The sequence below is a fragment of the Ammospiza caudacuta genome, chromosome 5 (assembly GCF_027887145.1).
Source record: "Ammospiza caudacuta isolate bAmmCau1 chromosome 5, bAmmCau1.pri, whole genome shotgun sequence".
In the NCBI taxonomy this organism is placed as follows: Eukaryota; Metazoa; Chordata; class Aves; order Passeriformes; family Passerellidae; genus Ammospiza; species Ammospiza caudacuta.
The window spans coordinates 74,122,988-74,135,732 of NC_080597.1; the positions used below are offsets into that span (position 1 = coordinate 74,122,988).

The 12,745-nt window shown below is 42.8% G+C and overlaps 1 protein-coding gene across 1 annotated transcript in view; it reads left to right on the forward strand.

Moving 5' to 3' along the window:
* SFMBT2 (Scm like with four mbt domains 2) overlaps positions 1 to 12,745 on the forward strand; it is a 109,845-nt gene that overhangs the window by 63,545 nt on the left and 33,555 nt on the right. The window contains exons 8-9 of the mRNA XM_058805530.1: positions 5,837 to 5,938; positions 6,641 to 6,788. Of these exons, the coding sequence (XP_058661513.1) occupies positions 5,837 to 5,938; positions 6,641 to 6,788 (250 nt within the window). The remainder of the gene's footprint in view (positions 1 to 5,836; positions 5,939 to 6,640; positions 6,789 to 12,745) is intronic.

Below are 12,745 nucleotides of genomic sequence, written 5' to 3' on the forward strand. Positions count from 1 at the left end.
AAACCCCAAGTGGATGAATATGCATCTCATTTACCTATGCCCATGCTTCCAGTGGCCAGGCAGAGCCAAGCAGGCGCTGTGTGGGAGGGGATCTTTGCCCTAATGCCATCTGCCTTGGCCCGAGCCATACGGAGAAGGTGTGCTTGGATTTCGACCGGCTACTCTGCAATGTTGCTGTTTCTATGGTAACTATTTTTTATTCAACAAGAGGAGCTTAAAATCCATAGGGCTAAATGCAGTCCTCGGCAGAAGCATCTGCAGATTTTCAAGGGGCTCTTCAGTAGGTGCAGTTTGTAGCTGGCTCTCGTTGCTTCAGGGTTGTGGTGTCTCTAAAATGTCCCTCTCAGCGCCCTTTCCTCATCATCCCACCCCACATCTCTACATTTTGGTCTTCCTCTGATGGCTCTTGTCAGAGCAAGGGGACAGTTTGTACATGTTGTGTCTTACAGGGATTTCTGTCTCCCTGCAGAGAGTGCACCTTCAGGGAAAATTGCTCTGTGTTTAGCAGAGTAAGTTGGTGAATCACAAACAAGACTGATTCATCTGCAAATAACATAGAGGGTGCATTGGGTAGCGTGTCTTTCTTTATTTTCTCTTTTTTTTTTTCTCAATTAAAAAAACAAATGCCAGATTCCTGTGGAGGCAGTTTAAGCACTGCTATTACTGTGTTTGTGACTAGTTCCCACACGTGAGCTTTGTGATTAAAATTAGGCTATTAGGAACAGCCAGTTTCTTGGAGAAATTAGAGAGAAAAGATGGAGGGGAAATGATTTCTTCAAAAATAAAAACCAAATCAACTAATATGTTCCCAGTTATACCAGATGGGGCCTGCTCCTCTGTGTCCTTTATTGGGGTAAACCAGGAGAGATGGGACTGAAGGCAAGAGTAGTTCACACTGTTAAAGGAGGCTCAGGTCAGTAATTTATTAAGTGGTCAGTGTTTCTAATTAGCCTCTCAACCTTGCAGCTTTTCAGCATTCAGACTTAGTTCTGAATTTTACATGGAGTTGCAGTTTTGTAAATTGTGTGCATCTGACTGTCCTGGACCAAAAGAGCCCTGACTTCCAAAAATATTTGAAAATAAGCCTGAAATTTGAAAATTAGATGCAAATGCAAATTAGATGCCTTTTGCTCATTTCATACACTGTGTAAGCTGCTGTGTTTAAAATTATATTACTCCAGTGGTCTTGAGCAGAAGGGGCTAAAAATGGACATGTCACAGTCTGAAAGTGATGCCCTTCCTTGGTTTTGGGGACACAGATAAAGCAGCCAGCTCTATCAGAGTGCAGCTTCCCTGAGTGTCACAGACCAAAGCAGCTTAGCCAGGTCCCCCTGCTCTATCAGCTTTACCCAGTGCACTGTAAAATTACCTGAGCTCCACTCTTGTGACATGGACAGAATTGAGTTTATTTACAGCCAAATGGCACTTTTTTAGCAGAAATTACATTTGTAGGCCTGGTATTTAGCTACCAGGTTGGGCAAGTGGCAGTGATGATGATTTTGAAATTTCTGAGTTCATCACCTAAAACTAAAACTTCCTGGCGTAATTATCAGGACTTAAGCATGTCACCCACACAGGTACTTCCCTATGGCTTACTCAGATCCTGAAGAGTTGCAATGCTTTTCTAAATCTGTTTGTGGATCTCTTTTGGAGTGACATTTAGGCTTCCATGTCACCTGGTATTTCTGAAATCCACACTGCTGGTGGCTTGTTAGCTGTGAGGGAGAAAATTATGTGGCTATCTCAGACTCTAAAGAAAGAAGGGAATTTGGGAAGGGAATAAACTCCCTAACCTGGGAATTTGGAGCCTGTTTCTGCTCCCAGTACTGTGGCTAACTTGTTAGTTGACCTCCAGATGTGCAGTTCCCAGTTCTGTGTGTGATGCTGGATGCAGTGAGCTGTTGCAAAGCCCATCAGTAATTTTTGCAGGATAATTACAGAAACACAAGCCACGTAAAGATGGAAATCAGGGTGCAGATGTGTATCAAAGCAGGGCTGTCTTTCAGGTGGCCCAGAGGGTCACAGCCTGTGCATTTGCAAATGCACCCCCTGCTCTAAGGCTGTGAGCATGGGGCTGAGTTTAATTGCTTTTTTTGGGATTATAGTGAGAGCTGTGACAGCTCTGGCTGTTGCCAGTGTGTTTGGACTGTGAGTGACAGACGTTCATTGAGGGCTTTTGCAGTGCTCCACTCATTACCCCTGAGCTGTAATCCATCATGTTGGAGACTGTGACCCTTGGAGTGAGCAGCTGTGCTGCCCGTGCCACGTTAATTTGTTGAATGTTTTGTGGCATGGTTTTTCACTTTGCTCTGAGTTCTGAACCCTTGTTGACTGTCAGTCCAGGTCACTTGGCTGCTCCTCAGCAGCCAGAGGGTCTTTGCATTGCCCTCTCAGGGCTTGTGAACCCCAGGACAGGCATTCTGGTGTAAATTATAGAATCACAGAATCACTGTCTCATTTTGTTTGGAAAACACCTCCAAGATCGAGTCCAACCATTAACCCAGGACTGCCAAGGCCACCACTAAACCATGTCCCCAAATGCCACATCTGCACAACTTTTAAATCCCTCCACAATTCTTAAATCCCTCCAGGGATGGTGACTCCAGCACTTCCCTGGGCAGCCTGTGCCAGTGCTTGGCAGCCCATTCAATGTAGAAATTTTTCCTAATATCCAGAGCAAACTTCTGTGTGGTCAGCCAGGCTGCTCCTGGGAAGCACTGACAGCCAGCAGGAGTAAAAGCCCACCATGCACGAGGCTTTAAAATGCTCCAGCTGGTCAAAACTATTCTGCCTGTTGATCTCCATTTCAAAGGAAATTGAGTCACTGGGAGAAGTTGCTAGAAAATAATGGCTGGTGACATCCTCGCTGGTGGCATTGAATGCTGTGAAATAGCAGCGAAGGGTCGAATTCTGCCACCCATTATCATGTCAGGCATTTCTTTTGTTCGGCTGCAGAGCCTGGCGGGGACCAGGAGAAAGTCTCACCCCTCCAGTCCTTTCCTTGTAGCTGCTTTTATTAAACAGGCGTCGTTCCTGTCAACGTGAATAAAGGGAAGAGAGAGCAGTTCATTATCCAGTGTATCACTTTGAGTCTAATACTAATTAAAAGCTTTGCCATCACTTCTCTGGAACCTATTCTTAGAAATTATGTAAATTAATTGGAGTTTTGAAGAGGAGCATATGCCAAATCCTAAGTAATTCCCTGCTGGCTGAGGCAGCTCCAGCACTGGAACTGGAGAATGGCATCAGGAATCTTTTTTCTTTCCTTTTATGGCTGCAAAAATATAAGGCTGCTTTGGTAAATTCTAATGATTCTCTTTAGCCAGTATATGAGACAGATCAAATATCCAGACCCTGACCATTTTCCAGAGAGGTGCAGTACAAAGGCTTTTTCTCCATGAAAGCTTTTCCATTTCAAAAATGACATTTAACACAGAAAGGGTTTTACATCCTCAGCATTTCTCCAAAGAAATGCATGTTTCTGCTTCAAAGAGGATTTTGACCCTCAAAAGGGAGACATACTTGAGATCCTGTGAACTCCCCTTGTGAGTTCACTCTTGCTACTAATTTAATGGGGAAAAATATTTACTTGCTGTGCTGAAAGACAAGGGAGATTAGATCCCAAGGTACACAGTGCTTTTGAAGTAAAATACTTTTAAATATTATTAGTGGGGGTTTTTTTCCCCATCTGATTATTTTTCCCCTTTGAAAAAAAAAAGCCAAAACAAATAGAAGGATAAACACCAAAGAAAATGGTTCAGATAAAAAGGAGAAGCAGTGTGGTTTGGTGTCAGTATATTTTGGTCTCAATCAACAAATCACTTTAAAAGTTGATTAAACTACTTGTGTGTTTAAAGATAAACATGATTAAGTACTTTGGTGGATCTTGGCTTATTACACATTGAGGCTGGATCTGAGCGTGAGTTGAATCATGGAACGTTTGTGGGGAGATGCTGATTCCAGGAGCACATTTTGCAAAGTTGCCTTTTCTTTACAGCCCCACCCCAAGGATTAAGAGAATCAGAGTGTGGATCCTCATGCAGGAGGAGGCAGCCCTCCAGTCCAAATGCTGTTTTTCCTTTAGGGGTTTAAAGTTCAGTGCTGATGATACTGGAGTTTTGCAGGCATCATCTTTTCCCTCTGAAGCCTTTTCAGTATTAAAGGTGGCAGTTTTTGATAGTACCTTAAAGCTCATCTCCTTCCACTCCCCTGCCACAGGCAGGGACACCTTCCACTATCCCAGGTTGTTGGCCATGAACATTTCCAGGGATGAACATCCACAACTTCTCAGGGAAACCTGTCCCAGTGACTCAGTTCCCTCACAGTAAAGAATTTGTTCCTAATATCTGATTTAAATCTGCCTTTTTTCAGCTTAAAACCACTCTGTCTCATCCTGTCATTGCATGCCCTTATGAAAAGGATGCTCAAACTCCTGGATGTCTGCTCCATCCTCAACCATTAGTCCCTTGGGCTCTGGGCCATTATTCTTAAATATTCCTCATCAGTATTTTCTTCTCCTTTGAGACAAAATTCATTATTGTTCTGTTGGTTTTTCTGCTTTTTGTTTCTCACCAAAAAGGGCTCAGTCACACTGCAGGTTGGTAGGATGAAAACAACCATTCATTTAGCTGTGGTTGGAGCTTGTAAAAATTCTTATCTCTAGCAGCAGTTGGAATGTAAGATCCCAAAATAGAAGTTGTTAAGCCCTTACAAGTGCAGACAGTTCTTGGGAAAAGAAAGCACAATGAAACACAACTTTGGATCAATAGAAAATCATTTTAGAGCAAGAATACCACGTGTAGCAATGAATGTAGATGGGATTGTTGTTGCTAACCACTTATTAGATAGCAAGCTTTCTGCATGTATTTTGGAGTAGGCTGTGAGTGTGTGCTAAATACAGCATCATCTCTCTTCATGCTTGTATTGGCTAATGCACCAGTGGTTTAGAAATACTGTGGGACATTTTTATTGAATGAACACAAAATGCAGTCATTACCCTGGAATTAGGGTGGCAGCTTGTGTGCCTGTTAGATAGGGATCACAAGGGATGGAGTAATTAGGTGTTAAACTAAACTGGTGGCAAACCAGGGAGTTGAATCTGGGTTGCTTCTGCATTTCAGGACTGCATTCTGCATCCCCAGAGCTGCTGTGGGGAGCCCTCTGTGTGTAGCCTGTGGTGCAGCCAGGTTTTATCCCAGGTGGAAGTGTTGTGTTGGGGATGTGCTTGAACACAACTGCCTGTTTTCCTACCATCATCTTCTCTGGTTGCCCACATTTTGGGTCTGATTTCACTGTCCAGGCTCTAATCCATTTCCAATCTCCTCGCTGGAAAAAAATACCTTTCCATATTTCCAGCCCAGTTTTGGTGCCCTGCAGGTGCTGGACATCCATCAGGGTAAATCAGGACCATGCTGTGCTGTTTGCATCCATCTTGTGCATTACCCTGGGGGGCTTCAGTTTGAGTCTTGGCACCTCTGGACTCTCAGTTGCTCCCAGAGGGTGATGTTGGTGACAGAGGTGGAGAGGCTCTGCCCACAGGAGATTTTCAAGCAGCAGTTTCTCAGCCAGGTCCTCATTTTGGTGTGCACATTCTTGTGGACCAAATTCTGGTGGGATGCCTGAGATGGGCATAAACTCTGTGCTTTAGGTATGATGGGCATGGTGCTGTAGATGTGTCCTCTAGGACTGAGGTTGTCCCCTCTCTTTCTGTGGCTGGGTTGGCATGGAAAGAACACAGGACCAGCTGAGTTGACAAAACCCACATGGATGTCTTTCAAACAGATTTTCAGATGTATTGGCTGCTTCTTGGTGTCACCACGTGTTCCTCTTCCCACAGGACCATGCTGATTTGAGAAACCACTTCTTCACTGTGGGGATGAAGCTGGAGGCAGTGAATATGAGGGAGCCATTTCATATCTGTCCTGCATCAGTGACCAAGGTGAGTGCTCAGAAAGGAGGGATGGAAAGAACCTGTCTGGGAAACCCTTCCTGATTTCTACTGCATTTAGGAAAATGTAGTGGAAATCAGGAAGGTACTTAAAAAAAAAAAAAAAAAAAAAAAGAGTGGTACTTAAGTGGCTGGAGAACACATTAAGGAATAGGTTTAAAATCCATGGATGTTCCTAATTAATTCTTTCTTTCCCACAAGCATTACCATCTGATTCCATGAACTTAAAACCAATGGAGATGAGCATGTTCATCTACCACTTGCATGCAAAAAAAAAAAAATAAAAAAAGGATCCCTCTTTTGTCTTTATCTCCCCTCCATCCAATGTGTATTTTCCCTGCCCATCTGAGAAACCTTTGGAAATAAAACAGCTGCACCAGGTGGTGGCTGGATATTTAATCCACACACTCAAATACAAGAGAGAGGAAAGCTCTGGGGTCTTCAGGATCATCTCCAGTGTCTGCTCAGCTGTGGGACCCTGAACCTCAGCACTTTCCATTGCTTCATTTCTCCCATCTCTAAAACTCAGGCTTTGGTCTCTTGGGTAGAAACACTTTGATGAAAAGGTTTAGGTGAAAGCAAATTATTTTCAGTAGTTTGATCCCCAGGTTTTGGCTGTTTCAGCTTTCCATGTTACTTAATGTTGCAGCAAATCTAACCCCTGATTTTGGTCTCTTCTTTTTCACCCCTTAGGTTTTTAACAATCATTATTTACAAGTGACCATTGATGATTTGAGACCTGAACCCAGCAAAATCTCAATGCTTTGCCATGCAGATTCCTTGGGGATCTTGCCAATACAGTGGTGCCTTAAAAATGGAGTCAATCTCACACCTCCCAAGGGTTTGTATTCCTTCTCAGTGATTTTTTGGGTTTACTCTGAAGCACGTTTGCTTGTTATTATTGCCTTTAAAATTGTGCTGGTAGTTGCTGCAGAGCATCAGCTGAAGTATCTCAAGCCACAGTAGTTCTCTGGAGTGATTGGGGCTGTTCTGAACATGAACATCTCAGCAAATGTTTCTTGCTGGTGGATTGATGTCCCTGTGCTTTGAAGTCTGATTAAGGCTTGTGAAATCCTCATGAATTCCTGTGGGATGAATCCTAGAGTTCTTTGTGTGTGTAGAGAGCAAAAGCAGCATTAAAACTCCAATCACTGCAGAGGCAAACCCTCTTTCATCCATGTCAGTACAACACTGAGGCCAAGCAGAGCTCCTAAATCTGAATGTCTGAGCTAAAAACAGCTGCCTGCCCGGCAGTGTGGAGGGATTTCCTTGGCTGTCTCAGCAAATCCCAGGGCACACTGCAAGCAGTGTTCAGGTCAGAGCCTGGAGAAACAGCCTCCAGCCCTGCTGTTCCTCAACTTTGTAGCACTGCAGTTAATTACTCTCAACTTCAGACAACCACCTGTGGTGCCCTAGCAATATTTCTTTGCTTGCAAAATGTGTTGGTTCGCTGGAATTTCAGGTTTTTGAAGCTGGTTGGGTTGTTGGTCTGTTGCCAGAAATCAATGTTGCTTGGGAGTAAGAAATGCCTCAAAAAAAAAAAATCAAGCTAAGTTTTGTGTATGAACTTTTGCCTTCATTTTGGAAAAAGCATGATGCTGCCAAAGCCAGGGAAGGGAAGGGTTATTCCCTACCAGATTCAGAATCCTCTTATGTATATCCAGAGTGTAATTTGAAATTCCCACCAAAGTCCTGGAGCCCTGTGCCTGCAGCTGCATGTGGTGCATCCATGATTGCTCTGCTGCTTCTGCTGAAATAAATCTGCTGTCTGGGGCTTCAGCTCTGTCCTGTGTAAGCACTCACTGATACTGGCCAGAAAAGTTGCTAGAAGTCAAAGTAAATGGAATATTTTGGGGATTTTCCACCCAAATTTACATGCAGCTTGCCCAGGCAGGATAATTAACTGAAGGAGACCATAAGGCTTAAAAATTTCCAATCCATGCTGACACAAAGCCTGTCTGAGATGCTGGTTTATGGGTCAAGTGTGTGTGAAGTCTATTTTAGATGCCAGCATTTGAAGGCATATCTGAAGCATCTGTCATGTGAATATTTTTCAGCTTGGTGAGCTCTGGTGGGAGGTGTCCCTGCCCATGGCAGAGGGGTGGAACTGGGTCACCCTCCAGGCCCCTTCCAGCCCAAACCATTCTGTGATTCTGTGGTTCTGTGATCTTGTGTGGTTCCTAGTTATTGGGATCCACCTGGGCACCTGAGGAGGTGCAGAAAGTCTCTCCTTATTCCCCTGGTGAAAATCAAATTGGCTTTCTGCTCTGAGATCAGAAATCCTGGGGGGAAGCTATTAAAAAGGCAAAAAGCCAGTGGCAAATAGATGCATTCTATGTGTTGCTGTATTTTTATACTGTGTATAAGGGCTGCATGTCCAAACTGAATTTTAGCACCTTAAAACCTTTTCTATAGGGAGAGACTTTCTTTGAGTTACTAAAATGTAATCAGATATTAGAATGAGTCATTTGAAAATAAGCACAAACTAAACAGAACAAAAACCCAAAAACCATAAAAAAAGAAAGCAGATGGAAAGTGAAAAGCATCCAAACCCCTGGTTAATATAGTCTTGACAAGGAGGTTTTCTGATCTCAAAATCAACTGATTTTTTTTGGTCAGAACAATATGCCAGGTTGGGATATTGGAGTTTGGAGTCCTTTATTTGTCTGATATCCATTCTCTTTCCTTTTTGCTTATCTGGCTTTATTGAAGACAAACAAAGAGTAAATGGGTCATGAACAGGAGGTGCAAATATTTGCTACTCGAAATAGAGAGCAGTATTTTCCTGTACAGTGCCAAAAATGAATACCCATTAACTGCTGCTGTATAAACATTGAACAAGCTCTGTTTGTATTTATTAGAGCAGGATTTATAGACCACTTCCCTTCAGAGTAACAATCATTGTTTTATGAGCTATTATTAAGTGGGGAAAAAAAAAACAACATTTGATAATGTTCCTTGTTGTAAAGCTTACTAAGGAAAAGCCACTTCCAAATCCTCCAGTACATTTGTGTTGTTATATTTGCTCTGAATTAGCTTCTGATGCTGGGCTCTTCCATGCCCAGAGCTGAGGTGGCAAACATGGTGAAGGTGTTGCATGTTTGAGGAGTTGTGCAAACACAGCTCTCAGTGCTGTCCCTTGGGCTGAGCCTTGCAGGGTGTGAGTGCCATGTGCTGATGGAGGCACTGGGTACCTGGCACCTCTCTGTGTGCTGAGGGAGGCAGGACCACAGAATCAGGGATCAGTGAGGTTGGAAAAGACCTCCAGGCAAGCTGGGTCATTGAATCCAAGTTTTGATGGCCACCTTGTCATCCACACCACAGCACTGAGTGTCCAGTTGTTTCTTATCACTTCCAGGGGTGGGCACTCCACCCCTTCCCTGGGCACCCCATTCCAATGCCTGACAACCCTTTTAGTCAAAGAAATTCTTCCTAATATCCACCCTGACCCTTCCCTAGTGCAGCTTACTGTCGTTCCCTCTCCTCCTGTCCCTGTTCCCTGGGAGCAGAGCCCAGTCCCCTGGCTGTCCCCTGTGGCATTCACATTCTCTGAAAAATCCCTTCACCCAGGATTTTCTCCTGGGAAGTTGAGAAGCTTCAGAGAAAAAGGAAAACAAGTTTTTATCTCATTTATCTTATTTGCTTCTCCTGTGTTGTGCTCACATGTGGAATGTGTTTGGAGATTATTTATCCACGGTGATTGTTTCATTAGATTCTGCTGTGAGTTGTTTGATTCTTTGGCTAATCAGGGCCAAGCTGTGTCAGGACTCTGGAGAGAGTCACGAGTTTTCATTATTACCTTTTTAGCCTTGTGTAAGTATCCTTTCTGTATTCTTTAGTATAATATGATATAATATAATATGATATGATATGATATAATATAATATAATATAATATAATATAATATAATATAATATAATATAATATAATATAATATAATATAATATAATATAATATAATATAATATTAATATGCCTTCTGAAAACATGGAGTCAGATTCATTGTTCCTTCTTTCATTGGGGCAAATCCTGCAATACAATAGTCCCCTCCTGTCAGGGACTTGTGCAGAGCACCAGGTCTGCATCCCTGAGTCTCCTTTTCCCCAGGCTGAGCCCCTTCCCAGCTCCCTCAAGTTCTCCAGACCCTTCCCAGCTCCATCCCTTCCCTGGACAGCTCCAGCCCCTCCAGGGCTCTGTGGCCATGAAGGCCCAGAACCGGCCACAGCCCTGGAGGTGCAGCCTTGCCATGCAAAGGCCACAGACAAATCAGGGCTCATTTGAAATTAATTTCTGGGTGTTCCCCTCTTGGAATCTTTCCTGTAGTGCTGCAGTAAAGTTATTGTTACCTCCCCAGCTGCCCTCCCAGGTTCCATTCCTGCTCTGTGGCCATGAAGGCCCAGAACTGGCGACAGCCATCAAGGTGCGGCCTCACCATGCAAAGGCCACAGACAAGTCAGGGCTCATTTGAAGTCCAAATGAAATGCAAATGAAAAAAACCCAAAAAACCCCCCCAAAATTGGGAGATTAGTGTCTTCAAAAAATGGTCTGTGAGGAAATGAGCTGCAGTGCAAAGGACCAAAACATGCCAAAACTAAGCTCACAGATGTTGCAAAAGCAGGGGAAAAAGTCAAGGAGGAAGGCACAACTTGGAGGGGAAGATATGAGGGACATAGCATGGATACTTAAAAAAAAAGAAAAAAGAAAAAAGAAAAAAATCTTCCCCAAAGTCAAAGCTATCAAAAGGCAGGCCATATGCCATCAAGTGCAGGTACATGCAGCAAAGCTTGCCAAAATTGATCCCCACTGAAGTCCAAAACAGAAAAGATGGACTTAGAAACACACTGGAATGGAGATACCATCAAAGGAAATTGCAATTGGAGGAGGAAAAAAAAGAAATTTGGGAAAATTAGTGACTACAAGAAAATGGACTGGGATTATATCAGGTGCAGTGCAAAGGACCAAACCAGGCCAAAACAAAGCTCACAGATGTTGCAAAAGCAGGGGAAAAAAATCAGAGGAAGACACAACATGAAGGGGAAGATATGAGGGACATGGCATGGATACTTAAAAAAAAAAAAAAAAAAGAAAAAAATCTTTCCCGAAGTCAAAGCCATCAAAAGGCATGGCATGCCATCAAGGGCAGGGACATGCACCAAAGATTCCTCTATTGGTCCCCATTGAAATTGCAAGATTCTGTTTCCCTTCCCGAAAGGAAATTTCCTTTCGGGAAGGGAAACGGAACCTTGTAAACCCGAAAAGAAAGGCTTACAAACACTCTGGAATGGAGATGGCTCATGTGAAATCAATTCCTGGGTGTTTCCCCCCTTGGAACCCTCCCTGTGCTGCTTTGGGGAGTTATTTTTACCTCCCCAGCTGCCCTCCTGGGTTCCATTCCTGCTGAAGCCTGAAGGAAAAGGCTTCCAGTGGTTCCAGTGGTGCAGGGCACAGCGGGGCAGTTGTGTGGTGACAGCACAGTCTGGTTTTTGTACCTCACCAAAACACCTCTAGTGGGCCTTTTCAATCCACTCTGTTAACATCTGCGTAGCTTAAAATCAGGATTCAAACCCCAACCTTGAGGGGTTTAAATTGGAGATAAAAAAAAGAGATTAAGTGTTGTTACTATGATATTTTTTGAAAATTTTTTGTTGCCCAGGATTTTTTCCTGGGAAGCTGAGAAGCCTCAGAGGGAAATACAACCAATAATTATCTGATTGTTGCTTTTGTATTTGTTACTTTGGAATGTGGCTTGGACATTGTTTACCAGCAGGTGAATGTTTGATTGGTTCTGTGTGAATTGTTTTAATTTAATGACCAATCATGGTCTAGCTGTGTCAAGGTTTTGAGGAATTACAGGGTTTTATTATTTATTCTTGTTAAACCTTCTGTTTTATCTTTTTTCTTTCTTTAGTGTAGTTTTAGTATAGCATTTTTTAATATAATATAATAATAAATCAGCTTTCTGGAAACAAGAAACCAGATTCTCATCTCTCACCTCGTCCTAGAAACCCTCACAAACACCACAAAGTGTGAAGAAAATACTGTTGCAGAAATTGTTGAAAAACAGTGCAAGGATATTTTTTGTATGAAAAAAGGAACATTTTTTATAAGTAACTACCCTTTTTTCCTTCCCTGTGCATGTTTAGTTTTTTAATTATTATGCACTTTAATGCCCCACAGAGACAGGCATCATAGCTCAAGGCTTTATCTCAGCAATTTGCTTATCATGAATGCAATTACTAGGAATAGAAATCATCTTATCCAAGATACTTGGATCTTAGCAGGATGCTTGGCATGTTGTTTGCAAAAATTTTGTCTCCTTTTTTTGGGATCTGGCAGACTGGTAGGGGATTATACTCAGTATTCCAGTTCTTGCCTATAAAAAAAAAAGCCACAATTTTCATTGTCATAAAAGACTCATTCACATTTGATCTTGAGTGTCCCTTTTTGACTATCAATGCAAAAGGCATTTAGGGATGTTCTGTGAAATGAGGCCAAGCTGAGATTTCTAGGGAGATTGAGGGGAGAATTTGGCCTTTGGGTGACTCCTGAAACTTTCCAGTAGGAGTAGTTCTGCAGTAATGTCATTAGAGTATCCTCAAGCCCCTGGACAGGATTAGCACTCACTGGTTTCAAGCACTGCAAAAATAGAAATTTAAGTGGAAGGCCAAAAAAAAAAAGCTCCCAAAAGCAAATGAAAAATCCCCCAAAAGGTTCTTGCCCAAGAATTTATTGCTAAATTGCCAAGTAGGAATAGTGGATGAGCAAGAGATCTGATTTGTCTTTGTATGATGGGACTCCT